General features: G+C 46.9%; 1 protein-coding gene across 6 annotated transcripts in view; it reads right to left on the bottom strand.

The window, feature by feature from the left end:
• The window catches only part of RPS6KA2 (ribosomal protein S6 kinase A2), a 375,942-nt gene that overhangs the window by 76,612 nt on the left and 283,173 nt on the right, over positions 1-16,157 (bottom strand). For 3 of the 6 annotated variants that reach the window (XM_007186070.2, XM_057527592.1, XM_007186071.2), the window contains 2 exons: positions 12,573-12,689; positions 6,265-6,346 (listed from right to left, as the gene is read on the bottom strand). In XM_007186070.2, the coding sequence (XP_007186132.2) occupies positions 6,265-6,346; positions 12,573-12,689 (199 nt within the window). Of the gene's footprint in view, positions 1-6,264; positions 6,347-8,913; positions 9,104-12,572; positions 12,690-13,626; positions 13,767-16,157 lie in introns of those variants that run through there. The other 3 variants (XM_057527595.1, XM_057527594.1, XM_007186072.2) reach the window with 3 other exon arrangements.

Here is a 16,157-nt window from a genome sequence, read left to right as displayed (position 1 = left end):
AGGATGATGTTTACATGTTACTTTTTGTCTTAGATCATCTACTGGGAAAACAGCTCCCCTGAATAGTAACTACCCCAGAGACAGCTGGATGATGCTTCCTGATGAGGAAATGATGCCCAGGGGGTGGGGGGCACGGCTGGTCCCAGGTGCCCCCCCTCCTGGGAGGGGAGGAACACGGGATAGAGACCCCGCCACCTCCAAATCACGTGATTCTGAGTGCGCGGCTTCACTGCATTGTGATTCAGTTTCCTCATTTGTAAAATGAGGATAACAATACCAATAAGGGCACTTAAAACGTGCGCTTGGAACTTGCCTTACCTTCCCCCCTAGGAATTTGTAATCATCCAAATGTGAATCAAATGACATAAATGAATTAGCATGGAAATAACAGCTGTTCAAACTAAGGCACCGATTAAAGCTTAGTTTCTAAGTCAGTGTTTTCAAAACAAAGCATCTTGGTGTAAGAGAAAAGGAAATAAAATGGTGCTGGAAACCACATTCTGAGGTTTGAAACCAACCAGGCTAACTCTGACCAGGGGCTTTCAAAATGTTGTAATCAGCGTGAATGTAATCCATGCATTTCTGTCCTGGTCACCCCACACACTCCCGCATTCCCTCCAGTATCTTCTGACATTCGAGTGATGGAATCAGAGCTCTACGTAAAGAAAGGATAGAGGAGTGACAGAAACCAGGCTCCAAAGGACAATCCGACAGACTCAGAAAGCACCGTTCGGGACCATTTCCGTCTTCTCTCCCAGCCAGGCTCTGGCAGTAACCCACACACAGCTGGCCAGAAACACCCGTGAAGTGACCGTAACGGTCTATTAGTTACTTACTAAACAAAGATTTTGCCAGAATAATATTTTCTTCCTTTAGAATCAACAGGACACAACTTCCTTCCTTCAAAGCAAGGAGCATGTATTACCTTTGGGCTTAGGAAGCTGACTTATAAGGAAAACGGCTGAAAAATTAGTTAGGCATGAGAACACAGATGAAGTCCTACCAGAAAATTTTCATTGCAGAGACATATTTCATATAGAAGCTCTCTCCACATTGTGGAGAGGTGTTTCAGTCCTCAGTGAAATGAGAATTCTACACAAGGAGCCATCCTGGAGTGGCTGTCTGTGGTCTGGAGGGCTGAACCTAGACGTAAGTCTTCTAACCAGATGGTAATTAACGCTCAACCCTCCTCCTCACCTCCCCTCCCTGCCCCCCCACTTAATCAGACCTAAGCCAAACCTAGACCAGAAGAGTCCTAACCCACCTCCAATGCCAGTTTTCATGGAGAAAAGGACCAGAAATGAATACAGCTGACAGCGAACCTTGTGCCAGGAGCACCTCACGTGCACTGACGGATTTAACCCTCACATCAACAATGCTGTGAGGTAGGTACCATTACTGACATCATCTCATTTAAGTAGGAGGAAACAGAGGCCAGGAGAGGTTCCCCAAGGTGACACAGCCAGTGGAGTCTGAGCCGGATGGGGTCCCAGGGTCCAGTGTCTGTGCTCCCCAGCCACTGCATCGGGGTCCTCTTGCTGGCAGTACCCTAGAGACACCCGGATTCTCATGCCCAGACCACATCCAGACCAAGGATTCGAGGAGTTGACCTTAAGTGACCCCAGCATTTTGTGAAAGTCCTGCAGGCCATTCCAGCTTGTGGCCAAGGCTGGGAACCACCTTATTAACGTGGGTGACAGTCCCCACTTGCCAGCTCACTAAACGGGGGATGGAGATCAGCCTTGCTTCACTTGTGGTCTCACGCTTCGGAATATGCTGACAGTCTTTTAAACCAAATTCCTCTACAACGCAAAGTGGGGCGTCACCCTTTGGAACTCATTATGTTTGGAATTCGTTACGTAGAACTGTCACCTGCGATAATTCAGTGTTGAGTCACGAATACAGAAACTTTGTCAATTAGAGACACTGAACACTTTGAAAGGGTCCTTCAGCGACAGGGGGTACAAGCAGCACCATCCACGCAGGCGAGGGGGGCTGCGGGTTAGGCTGGGGGCGGCTCACGCCCGCCTGCTCGGCACACTGCCAGCTGCTTCAGCAGTTGGCATTTTCCGTAGAAATGGCATGCCACCTCTTTAAAGAAAGGCGGGGGCAGGCGCCTGACCCCTCCAAACCCATTTAAAGGTGAGACAGAGCTGTCAGAGACCATTATCCGTTTGCCAAGTTATTTGGAATCCATATGACGACCACACTCCCTTCTGTACACGGGACAGTCATCCGCGTTTCTGAGAAACAATCCGGAGGTTTGCAGTCATTGCCATGAGCTCTCCGCCCCCCCTCTCCGTTTTCCCCTTTTCAAAATAATTTCACTGTTGAAGTTCCTGGTCTGCACTCCTGGAGGGCGCCGCTCTCACCCACATTTCTTTTCTAACCCGTTCTTCTGATTCACTAATGAGCCTGCAAACTGGTGGTGCTTTGAGGATGGAGAATGGTTTACGAATATTCGAATCGCTCAGGCTAACAGAATGCAGAGGTGTTGGAGCCAAACAAATCTAAGCAACCGGCTTCTTTCACGAGTGAGGAGAAAGGAAGGTCTAGAAAGCTCAGAAGCCCCCTCGGTGGCTCAGAGACCTGGCCTCCGTGCTGGACGTACTTGGTCCTCCTATCATGGGTCCAAGCGCCACCTCACACGAAGGACTGTTTTGTAAAACTTCTATATTTTCTCTTAGGAAAATAAGTTCTGATTGCACTTCTGGGGAAAAAATCTATTCTTTAGTGATGGACCATTTTGAAAAGCTAAAATAGTAGATGATATAAAATAACGTTTGGTTCAAAAGCTGGCTTTTAAAGGAGCACTAGGAAGTGGGAAGTTTTTCTGACTTTATGCTTGTAAGTTTTATGCTTATATGGCTCATTCTCATAATGTAAAAATGATTTTACATAGTCAAGCGTATTGTTCTGGAATATTAGACAAAAAACTTTATATTATACAAAGTCAAACATGTTCTATGTTTGTAGAAAAGTTGAAATATAGAACACAGAGAAGAAAATAAAAGCTCCCAATAATACTATGAGTGTTTTCATTTGGGCATATTTCCTACGAGCATGACGTATATTCAATATTCGTACACACACAGACATCTACCTGTACACATGGAGGCATGCATGCATTTAACAACATCACTATGGTTCTGTAACACAGTTTTATATCCTGCCTAATCCATGTAACCTTGTATCAGGAGCACTTTCTCAAGGACACACTGGATCGGATCATAAACAAACGTGGAGACTTGCGTTCCCGTGGAAGCTGAGATCACCGAGATGCGTGTCTGCACATGCGCTAAGAGGTCGAGGCTGAGGCTGCTGGACGGGCTGAACAAGGACAGCGCCGGCCCAGCTCCTGGTTCTATCTCACGCCTGCAGAGCAGGGTGGACACACAAGTTCCCCCACGGTTCCAATTTCTCTCCCACTTCTCCCTCTTCCTCCTTTGGGGGCAGGAGAGGGTGAGATGGTATTTGATGGGAAAGAAGGAACAGTTACAACTTGAGGAGAAAGGGAGCAATTTAAGGGCACTGAGCACGTGCTGGTGAGGTTATCAGATGTGCCGATGGAAGGTGAGATGGGCGGGGATCACCAGGAACCATCTGGTCAGAGGATGAGGTGGCATAGCCTCTGCTTCCACCTGCCCTCATCTTCAACCACAGGGAACTGCCCGCTCTGGGTCTGAGAGAGTAAACCCCCATGCTTTGAGGATGAAAGAGTGGGTTTTAGCAAATGGCCATGTTACATACCAGCTGTTCATTTTAAAAATAACAGCTTTACTGAGATATAATTCATGTACCACTCAATCCACCCAAAGTACACAATTCGATGGTTTTTGGAATATTCAGAGGTGTGCAACGATCACCACAGTCAATTATAAAACATTTTCATCACCCCCAAAAGAAACCCCATAGTCATTAAGCCACACCCTGTCTCCCTAACCCCCCAGGCCCCGGCAACCACTAATCTACTTTCTGTCTCTGAGGATTTGCCTCTTCTGGACGTTCACATAAATGGAGTCCTACAATATGAGAAACTTTGTGACTGGCTTCTTTTTACCCAGCATAATGTTTTCAAGGTTCCTCCAGGCTGTGGCACGCATCAGTATTTCATTTCTTTTTATTGTCAAATAATATTCCACTGCACGGATGTACCATACTTTATCCATGAGTTCATGGATATTTGGGGTTTTTCCACTTTTTGGCTACTGTGAATTAGCTAGTGCTGCTATGAACAATTCATGTACAAGTTTTTGTGTAGATGTGTGTTTTCGCTTCTCTTGGTTATATATCTAGGCTAGAATAGTTGGGTCATATGGTAACTCTATTTAACTTTTGAGGCAGTGCCAGAGAAGCTGTTCACTTGTTTAGACAGTCCGATGATCCTGAACTAACAAATGTTTAATTTGATTTTCTATTTCTATGGAACTACTGTTTAGTGAAGAGATTATTTTATTCAACGTTGGGGATAGAAAGTCAAAACCTGCTTTGTTTCCTATGCATCTTTTAACGAACAATTCTTTAAAATTATATTATTATGAGGATCTTGGACTATTCGGCCACGATCAATCGAAAAACAATTTTAGAAATATTATTATAGCGACAATAAAAAAATTCACTATAAATAGCACGGTTTAAATTATGTTGTTGAATTAAAATCTCCAGTGTCAACAATAAACTATAAAACCAAAACTATATCATAGAACCCAAAACTTTTGTGTACAGAAGAATTACTGGGACAGTTTGTTAGAAAACTCAGATTCTAGGCTCTGCCCCAAGAGATTACAATCCAGTAAGTCAGAAGTGGGGCCTTGGGATCTATTTTTAACAACTTTCCCCAAACACACATAGGTGATTCTGATGCAGGCTCCAGTCTGGCCAAAGTGGGCAGTTTTTGTATTTTCTTTCATGGGTTGTGCTGACAATGTCAACATGATTGCTGTTTTCTATAGAAATATTTACCCATCCTTTAAGAATTGTCTCGCTCACCTTCTAAATCCTTTTTGAATGGCCTCATGTGGAAGAACTCTTTTCTTCCTTTGTATCTAAAATGTTTAGGTCTATATATATTTGGTCTATGCATTTATTGTTCTATATTATTGGTTCTATGTGGTTCAAAATATATCTTATTTACCAGCTAGACAGTAAGTGACTTGAAGGCAGAGAATGACATATTTTTGTACTGTCCCCTGCATGTAGGTGCTGAGGACGCTGTGATATAAGACCTAAAAATTCAAGAGCTGCCTTGACATCTCTGAGTTTCATGGGCCCCAAAGGCTTAACCACGAGTTCCCCTGCCCTTGACAGATATGCCCCCCACCTAGCAGGAAAGGCTCCCCACCCCGCTGGTTCCCTATAAGCCAGACCAGCTGTACCCCATCTGGTCTTTAACCTAACACGTTCAGTTCCCTGCCAGCCCACAGAACTATTCAAACAAGCCCATCACATCTTCCCTGGAACCAGGGGCCACCCCACCCTCTTGTTACTACAAAGCCTGCAACTCACTCTGCTCCTGTGCAGCCCCTCGTGGTCCAGCATGGTGTGCAGTACCCTCCTCCCCCAGTGATGAGTATAGGTGACTGATAAACTCTGTCATCTCACCTGCCCAGGCCAGGTGTTGTGTGCCCAGCCTCTAGCACTATTTACGACAGGGATCCCTCCCTCACCAATGGGTGAATAGGAGGTGGTCAGAGCAGACGTAGTTGGTGCTCAGCTGTACGTATTGCTGGCTAAATGACCCTGAGCTTAGAATAGAGATTTTAGATAATAGCTTACCTTGACCTACATTATGTGCGTATACTTTTCTGGAGGGGAGGAGTATAGAAGCAGGGAATCAGGTGTTGGACTGAATTTCTAAAACCCAGTCCGGGGGCAGAAAGGGAAATAATACAGCCGTGAATCACATTTTGTTTAAAACTGAGCAATCCAGTCTGAAGGATGAATTTAGGCTGATTTGTTGCCCAATACAGCCGAAACAACCTGCTTTTGCTTTCCTCCTCAATGCTCTTTTCCCCAAATGGTACGTTACAGCAGAGCATATGTGGAGGATGGTATTTACACAATATGGCTTTCCCTCTGAAGACTGTGGAAATTTTGCAGGGCTATGTTAAATATTCAGGGACATGCTTGTATTGTGTATTATCAATCAGAGAGTAACATGTCGACATACAGAAATCATGCAACACTAAACAGAATGTCTATTTCCCCCAATAACAAGCAGAGGATAAACCACAGTTACGTGTCTCCCCCTCTGTGACCTCTCACCTTTCAAGGTGGCCTTCTTAAGAACCTTCATTGCGTAGAGCTGCCCAGCATCCGACCCCTTGACCTTCCTCACCAGGAACACCTGAGAAAGAGAACACAGAACACCTGCAGTTGATATGACTGTAAATTCATTTTCCTCATTTGATTTGACACGGGGATACACAGGGAGTTTAGGAAACTCCAATAAAATAAATACACTGTAGGAAAAACCTAAATGTAAAATCTTCTCCAACATCTGGGATGTCAGGAAAAGTTCATCTAATTTATTACAACCCTGTGAGGAGCCATGTTACGTGTTCGTATGAAGAATCGCATTTTTTTCCACACGATTCACTTTCTACGACACATTTTATATCAGAGGGAATAGCACCCTCCTTTTAAAAAAAGACCAGCTGTTTAGAAAAACAAACACTATTCAGAAGTTTTCAGGAAGGTCATTTGGTTTATTGTAAATATGCCCTGTAAATCCCCAAGGCGAAGGCCACCCTGAGAGTCACTGCCAACCACACAGGACACTCTCTGACTCTCAAGATGAGCTAGGCTCTCTTATTTTGAGCTTTCTTCACCCAAATTTTAGCTTTGAGTAGTTTAAGTTTATGGACGGAGTTGGTTTCTAAATGGCTCTTACATAATCTCATGTGGACACAACATCTGCTGGGATACATTTTGACGTGTATCGTGGAGGAAAAGACAATTGTTTGAGAGGCTGAGCTTAAAAGTCACATTCATAGCTGTTGAACAAAATTAGTAAAAAACCAACCAACCAACCTGGGGTATCCGTTACGAACAGAACACCGTACACGCAGATGAAACAACAGTATGCGCTTTTCCTAACAGTATTTACCAATAGATGCAAAAATCTGCTGTCATGACAGAGACGCGGGTGCAGACGACATGTACGTCCAGAAGGCACAGGTGCTGCCCGCGTGTGTGCTTGGAGCTTGACTGCGTGCAGTCGCCACGGATCGTGTTCAAACCCACAGGGGCTGTGGGACAGAGTGATCTACCCACCCTACTGCGGTGAAGACGACTCGTTAGCCCCAAGACGAGGCATTCGTCATCGGAACGCTAGTGACAAGAGTAAACCCCTCTTTCAAAACGAGGGGACAACGGAGAAAAATGAGGACAGGTATATGAAGGTATGAAGGATGTGTGTTCAGAAGGTCGAGCCTTTGGAATATCCAGAGTAGGTCTTTTCTGTTCCCCTTTTCATTCCTCTCTCCGCCTCTTCCCCACAATATAAGGGGGCTCCGTAGGAACTCACACGTGAATATGTACATGAGGTACCTGCGTGGATTCAGAAGTAGGGAAGACTGTCCACTCAAGTCCACACGGAAGGCCATGTTCACATGGCATCTGACCATGATGGTTTAGTTTCAAGGATGCACATCTTGCACGGATCGCTTCACATAAACCTTTTTTCTTTTACTGCAACTCAGGTCTTATTAATAAAAATGAGATGACGGATAATAATGGCTATTTATATTCATCTGTTTTAAAAAGGAGTTCTAGGGGCTTCCCTGGTGGCGCAGTGGTTGAGAATTTGCCTGCCAATGCAGGGGACATGGGTTCGAGCCCTGGTCCAGGAAGATCCCACATGCCGCGGAGCAACTAGGTCCGTGAGCCAGAACTACTGAGCCTGCGCGACTGGAGCCTGTGCCCCGCAACAAGAGAGGCCGCGATAGTGAGAGGCCCGCGCACCACGATGAAGAGTGGCCCCCACTTGCCACAACTAGAGAAAGCCCTCACACAGAAACGAAGACCCAATACAGCCAAAAATAAATAAAATAAATAAATTTAAAAAAAATTAAAAAAAAAAAAAAGGAGTTCTACTTTTAACAGGAAAAAAATTCCACGCTACCAATATTTGTCAGGCTCCTGCCACGTGCCAGGTCCTGCAAGAAACGCAGCAGGAACGGCCCTACAGCAAGCAGAGCACCCAACAGGAGACAAACGCATTTCGAGAGAAACTACAAAATATGGTAACTATCAACTTAAAAGTGGATTTAATACGAGTGAAGAGGGTGCCTCTGCCTGCCCCAGGAGAGCCCTCCCGTCTGAGGCACCCCATACCTCTCGCCTCTTCATCCTTACGTGATTCAGGAACACGTTCTAATATAGTGAGATAAGTTCCCAAACGACTGGACAATTTCAGCAAAGACAGCTGCCGCATCTCTAACACTTAACCCAGGGGACTTTTCACGTGCTCCCGCGTTTTATTTTTAGAGCTGCTTCTTCAGAAGCTCAGCCGAGACTCTGCAAAGCCCTTCCGTGAGCACACGTGGAGACAGATGCCGTGTCACCCGAAGCTGCCCTAGTCTCCCTATATCACCGCGATCAGCCAAATCACTACCTCATTCTCTGAGCGAGATTTTCAACTCTGTCTCAGAACCAGAGCCTGGCAACTGGTCTGCAGTGTTCCCTCAACACACGAGCCTGGCAACTGGTCTACAGCGTCCCCCCAGAGCACGACCCAAGTGGATGGCGGCCGTGCGCTTCCAGAGGACATCAGGGTACCCACCTTCCCCAGAGGAAGACATTTACAGACCTGTCCTTACAAAGCCCACCGCTTAATCACGGGGGAGCAAGGACATGTCTCATTGGGGTTTGATCCCACCTCAGAACGTGGGATCACAATCTGGTCCTTACCTGCCTGGGGAGACCGAGGGGCAGGTGAAGAGCCAGGGAGGGGGCGAAGGCTCTGTTTCCACCTTCCTTGAAGGTCTCGGGGAACATCTGGGCAGCACCATGCATTTTAACACTCGGACACCCTCTGCCCCATTCCTCAAAGTGCTTCGCTGCTTTCCCACCGCCTGCTTGTCCGTTAAGGGTAGGCTGCCTTCCTCTGGTCCCAAGCACTACCGGCCCCCTGCTCTCCGGCCATCACTGAAATAATCATGGTTTGACCAAATTACTAACGGCCAGAAACAGTCCCCGTTATTCCCAGTAAATTCCTTCAGCAAACGGGCTACTCGGCTCCCTGGGCCCTGCAGGGCGGAGCGTGGGGATGGCAGTGCACGCTGCCCCTTGTGCGGTCCCGTCTGGGGACAATCCTGAGGCCGCCGGCCTCAAACATCCCTGTGAAAGACCCTAACCCTAAGCCGCGGCCCCCCCTTGGGGTTGAGCGTTGCTCCTTTCCAGGAACGATCTTCCTGCAGGGCGGAGCGTGGGGATGGCAGTGCACGCTGCCCCTTGTGCGGTCCCCTCTGGGGACAATCCTGAGGCTGCCGGCCTCAAACATCCCTGTGAGAGACCCTAACCCTAAGGCGGGGCCCCCCCTTGGGGTTGAGCGTTGCTCCTTTCCAGGAACGATCTTCCTGCAGGGCGGAGCGTGGGGATGGCAGTGCACGCTGCCCCTTGTGCGGTCCCGTCTGGGGACAATCCTGAGGCTGCCGGCCTCAAACATCCCTGTGAGAGACCCTAACCCTAAGCCGGGGCCCCCCCTTGGGGTTGAGCGTTGCTCCTTTCCAGGAACGATCAATTGTCCAGCTGCACAAGGGGAGAGCGGGGGCTGAGGAAAGGGGAGTAAAGGGTGCTGGTGGAGGATAGAGTCACTTGGACGATTCCCAGGAGCAGTCTGGGGCCAGCAGCAGGCATTAGCGAGGAGGTCTTGGTGGCATTTTATCCATTTCCGTGTCTCCAACAGCTGCAGTCACTGAAGGGGTGAGAGAAAGAACGCAGGGACCCGGTGGTGGGCGAACGTGACCCCGGAGCCCAGGTTCACGCCAGCTCCCTGCCCTTTGGAGTCTCTGCAAGAAGAGATGTCTGTTTAACAGGAGCTTCCTGCAGGACGGAAACACGTAGTTGTGCCCTTCTTCTCTCTTACGTTGAGCAAAAGGAAGACACTCCTGCATAAGGACATGTGATTTCCATTTAGAGATGAAGAATAAAATAATATGGGTGGTAGGACATATGGATTTCCCCCTCTTGTCGTTAGTTTGGCTTTTATAAAACATACATAACAAACAGTGCTGTGTGGACACATAAGATGTGTGATCGTGGTTCTCTAGTGCCCACCGTTCCCAGGGGACCTCTGGGTGGAACTTTCCAGAGCCCTGCTGGGTCGGCACCGCAGCCTTGCCCACCGGGAACCCTGAACCTCACCTCCAGTGTCCGCGACGGTCCTGACCCGGTGACCAGGCCCAACACACAGACAGTGGTTGAGCTCGTCAGTCAGTGGTTAATGGAGGTTAAACATCTGTAGGAGTTGCCACTGCCTCTTCCTTTTATTTCTCTTCACTTACTTATTTTACTTTTAATCTCTTAATTCATCTCTTTATTTATTCATATCAGAAGATATTAATCTTTTAAACTTGACTTTTTTATGCCTCATACAATGATGGCTGGGAAGGAAAAGTGTGGAGTGTTACGAAGCTTGTCATTCCAAGGGGATTCCGCCCAACACCAGGATTTCACTTGTTTCCCAAAGAATTTTTTTTTTTTAATCAAAATAAATTTGCAGGGAATTGGAAAAAGTCTTTCCTCCTTTCATTTTTAACACCCACATCTCTGAGCAGGGCGTCGTCGACGTAGCTTTTGTTCAGTCGAGTTTTGAACGGACAGGCTCAGATCCATTTTCCTTGAGCTTAGAAGGCATTTTCCATCTCTGCTGCTTCCAGGCGCCCTGGGGGGAGGGCGCTCAGTGAAATCAGGGTCCTGCAATAGGCCAGGGCGTCAGTCAGCGCCCACCCAGCAGCCCTGGGCCTCGCCTGCGAGGCGGGTCGTGATCTCCATCACTGGGAACAGAGGTGATTCAGCTGCACTGGTCCCACGTGTCCTCAAGAAACAACTCGTGGGCAGCGTCTCTGAAAGGGAGCAAGGGGCACCGTGCTTGTCCCTATTTCCACGTCATGGTTCTTAGAGAAAGACTTATGCCGCTTCATCTTTTTCCAACATTTCTAATTAATGGGAAGACAGTCCATTACCACATAAATAGGCCTGCCTCTATGTTTTAGTAACAGCTTTTTACCCTGAGAGCCTGAAATCTTCATTTCCCTACTTTCATAAATGCCTTATAAACCATATGAAATAGCCATTTTTGGAGGCCACAACGTTTTGAACACTGGTAATTTCATATGGTTCAAACGAACATGTCTGTAGATACATTAGTATAAACACATGTTCCGTACCACATTGTGTGGAAAAGAAAAAATAAAATAAAAAGACATTCTACCTTTTAAGAATGCCAAAAGAGATTTCACAAACAATCAAATTTTCGTGGTCTGTAAGAGATTACCTAGAACATCATTAACAAACTATTAATCCTACATGAAATCGACACGCGCCGGATTTCATCTTGGCACAAAGTCCTATGAAGAAGGGGGAAATTTGGTGAATGTCCACATACCATACAAAAATAGTTACTTTAAAAAGCCAGGACTCTGTTCTGCTTAAACTCTAGGAAAGGCTGGTTTCATGGTTTACCTCAGGCCCTCATGTTCTAGAAATCATAAGTCTGTATAATTTCTAACAGTTACACCAAGGACGTAGAGATATTAGCACCGCCCTGGAATAATTCACTTATCCTCGTGAAAGATGTACTGACATCCTGCTGTATATGGATGTGGCCCTATATAAAGAGACAACTATTTCTCATTTCCTGAGAGAAATCAATTTTCATTTTAATTTGAAGGTGAAAAAGAAAGGAAACAAAAAATTCTAGTGCACAGATTCATCGTAGACGATTGCTAGACGTCTAGGAGTATGTCTTATTTAATCCATAGAATAATTATAGAAAGTAGTTCACATTATGTCCATTTCATAGATGGGGAAACTGAGGCTTGGACAGGAAAATATCTGCACAGTTTACACGAAGGGTGAGGGGAGCCAGCCTGCAGTCCCAGCCTCCTTGACTCCGTGGTGACGGTCACATGAACCGGTCCCGAAGGGCGCTGCCTTCTCTGTTCCTTTCTTCCTTGTTCTCTTACTTTTTATTTCTTTTTGAGAAATACTTGTGGAGTATGCACTTCCAAAGATGCATGGCTCAAGTTCAAGGACCCTAGCCAGCACGGTGATACACTAAAGGCCCACGGAAGCTACAGGAGAGGGAAGGTGTGTGGTGTCCCTAAGCTCAGCTCCACGGTCACGGGCTTCAGGCAAACGGAGGCCCCAGCTCCAGCCACCACGGGACCCACCATGTGGGCGCTGCCTGCACTTTTCACTCCCTCAGCTCGGGGCCACCTCTCCCTTGGGCTCAGGAGGCACCTCTGCCGTCTCCTTCACCAGACATTCAAGTGCTTCGCCCTGACGTGCGGGACCAGCCCCAGTGGAATGAGACCCACTTGGAGGGAACCATGGACCTAACTTACCTTTCCATAGGACCCTTGTCCCAAAACTTTTAACAGTTCAAACTGGGAAGGGTCGGCCTTTTCAAAGCCTGCTTTCACATGATGACTGATGTCAATCTCCTTCACAATGCCTTCTTCCTGCAAGAGAAAAATGACAAAAATACAAATCAAGGGGTTCCTCTGGATTCATACTCTGAAGTTACAACAAGTCGGGTACGTTACGGATTTTCAGGATAGGAGTTTAAAGCTGTGACGCCACAGAGCTTTACAAAATCAACTTGCTTATTTATACCAATGATTCCGTTTGTGAGCCTTTAACTGTTCCTTTTCCCCATGGAGTTATGTCATGTGGTCTTGCCAATATCTCAATGAAATCCATTCTGCTTCTTAACAGTTTGGGCAAACTTTTGGACAGGGAGGAATGTGGGAACCATGGAACAAAACGAACCTCTGAGAATCTGTCTTAATGTCTACACTGCTGTGGTCAAAAAGGTTATCAACAGGATCCACAGGCAGAAGTCGTTTGTGAAATGCAGATTTTTTTTCTCCTTCTCCTTCTTCTTATTCTACTCTCCCTTATATTTTTGCCAGAGCTAATGCAAAGAATGATTCATTGCCATCCCAGAGATTATATTTCCGAAGAAGCAGTCAGATAGGATTTTCTGCCAGTCCAGAAGCCTTCCCAGTAGGAGAGAAAAGCCCTTGATCTTTAAATTAAAACACTGGCAGAAATCACTACAAATTCTCATCAGAGAACTACCCGTCCCCAGAGACGTATTACTTCACCTGTAAGGGGGTATGCCACCTATCCACCACCAGCGATTTGAAATGGAAAAACTGTAGAGTAGGTGTTTTTCTGTGGGGAGGTGCAGGAGGTCACTCAACCCGCCGTGCCCCCCTCGGCAGGCAGGTGACCCAGCTCCCTGCGGTGCAGCGTCGCCGGAGGGGCCCGTGCCCCGGACCCCAGGATTCCCGCCCAGGGCCCCGCTTCACCCCTCCTGTGAACAAGCAGCCCAGCACCCAGGCCATCAGGTCTCCCCAGCCCAGCGCATCCCACCAACGCGTCAGTATTCACCTTCCCGAGTCATCACTGCCCGAACATTTCAAAGGTTTAGAAGCGGATCTCTCTTAACGCTTCATTTTGTGTAGATTCTTGCTGTCCAAGTATTTACAGCAAACGCACTCAAAGCACATACCTAACCTCCGCCTCGGGAATGGCGTTAAAACCTCAGGCTGCTCCCTGATAACGCTGCAACGCAGCTCATGTCTCATTTAAAATCAGTAAGGTCTCGAACAGCAAAGACTCTCAACTACCCATAGAAAAAGGAACCAAGAGTTTCACATTTTAGATTTTAGAGTTCTGCGTTCAGAGTGACATTTTGGCTTGAACTGGCTTGAGATATTTTGTTTTCCTCTTTCCCAAGAATTTTTTTTAAAAAAAGAGAAAAGGTCTGGAATCCAGTGCTGATTGCTGTGTGCACAGGAAACACCCAGATGGGAGCGGGGGAACATGCCCGGGCCTGTCTGCCTCTAACTGTTTCCAGACCGGACAGCGATATTTTCTGACTCATCCTGTGACTATCGCCTTAAAGGGCAACCAGATTCAAAATAGTGTCTATGCTTCATTTTGAAATGAATGCCTTTTCCCTTTTATGAGGCAGGTCATTTTTTCTAGAATTCTATGTGGATTTTAATGCCATTCCCTTAAGAAAATAAAGTCTGTTCCCTCTACATATAGCACTAAAAATTTGGTTTGCAGCATAACTCCTATGAAAGAGCACTTTTTTAAATAACTTGAGAAATCTGGGGGGAGAACCTGGTGTCATGGTCAGGCGCTTGCTCTGTAAGCAAGGATTTCAAAAATGTTCTAATGCGAGAGAGAAAAACTAGAGAAATGAATTGTTGAAAAGACATCAACATAGGACAAAATAATTTATGACAGTGAATTTTAGACTCCCTGTTGAAATTCTGACAGATGGAGGAAATTCCTGCGCAGGTATTAGAGACCCAGGGACAGTGATGGAAACGGCCGGAGGGGACCCGTCATGGTGCCCTCTGTGCTCTGCCCGCACCGAAGTCACCTGGGAAGGTAATATCCTCTGTTCTGAATCATCCGCTTTTCATGTCATTAAAGGGAGAATATTTATGAAAAGTAAACGCAGATTAAAAGTTGTGAAATATTCAACGTTCATTGCAGCTCTATTTACAATAGCCAGGACATGGAAGCAACCTAAGTGTCCATCGACAGATGAATGGATAAAGAAGATGGGGCACATATATACAATGGAATGTTACTCAGCCATAAAAAGAAACGAATTGAGTTATTTGTAGTGAGGTGGATGGACCTAGAGTCTGTCATACAGAGTGAAGTAAATCAGAAAGAGAAAAACAAATACCGTATGCTAACACATATATATGGAATCTAAAAAAAAAAAAATGGTTCTGAAGAACCTAGGGGCAGGACAGGAATAAAGACGCAGATGTAGAGAATGGACTTGAGGACACGGGGAGGGGGAAGGGTAAGCTGGGACGAAGTGAGAGAGTGGCATGGACATATATACACTACCAAAGGTAAAATAGATAGCTAGTGGGAAGCAGCCGTATAGCACAGGGAGATCAGCTCGGTGCTCTGTGACCACCTAGAGGGGTGGGATAGGGAGGGTGGGAGGGAGACGCAAGAGGGAGGGGATATGGGGATATATGTATATGTATAGCTGATTCACTTTGTTATACAGCAGAAACTAACACTCCATTGTAAAGCAATTATACTCCAATAAAGAGGTTAAAAAAAAAAAGTTGTGAAATATTAATGACAAAGACGTAGAAAATAAAAATCGGGCAAGCGTTAGCTTTGTCTCCAAAAAAGGGGGACAGGTCATTGTAGAAATCACTGATTTGCATGCAGGGTATCAATTCTCAGAAAGAGCAAAGAATAAGTTATTAAACAGGTGACTCGTGAAAGTGCAGAAAAGAACAAGGAAATCACCGAAACTCTGACTCGCTCCGAGCAAGTCCTGCCAGGCTAACCCCGTCCCACTCCGGGCGCTGTTAACGCAGCGGTGGCCGGAGAACTGCAGCCTGGCTTTCGGGGGTCCCGCCGGGAGCTCAGGTCAGCAGAGGCCGACATCTCGAGGCATCTCCCATCAGGGCACCACAGCTCCCTCTTCTAGACCCCGAAACAGGGCGCCCTTGCCAGGGAATGACATCTTGTTCCAGAGGCTGTGCCCGTGGCGCCCCTGCATCAGGACCACCAGGGAACTCGTTAAAAATGCAGATTCCAGGCCCCAGGCGGGTCTACGGAGCCTGGAATCTCTGCGAAGGACGGGGCTTCACCTGGAGCCCCACTCCCCGTCCTGCAGGGTGGTTCCCTGCAGCACACAAACCGGCTGTCCTGTCCGCATCCTTCTCAGGAAACACGGACTGCGTGGTCCCACCACCGCCCACCAGCTCTTTGAAGGGATTTCCACACTCGCTGCCCCACTTCCCTCCTCTCCTCTCTCACACCCACTGCCACCCACTCTCTCCACCTCGTCAACCCACTGCCACCCACTCTCTCCACCTCGTCAAGTCATCAAGACCCTCCACGGGGCTCAACCCAGGGGTCAG

This window comes from Balaenoptera acutorostrata, chromosome 14, assembly GCF_949987535.1.
Source record: "Balaenoptera acutorostrata chromosome 14, mBalAcu1.1, whole genome shotgun sequence".
Taxonomy (NCBI): Eukaryota; Metazoa; Chordata; class Mammalia; order Artiodactyla; family Balaenopteridae; genus Balaenoptera; species Balaenoptera acutorostrata.
Note: the sequence above shows the minus strand (reverse complement) of the source record. Positions and strands in the feature narration are given on the sequence as shown.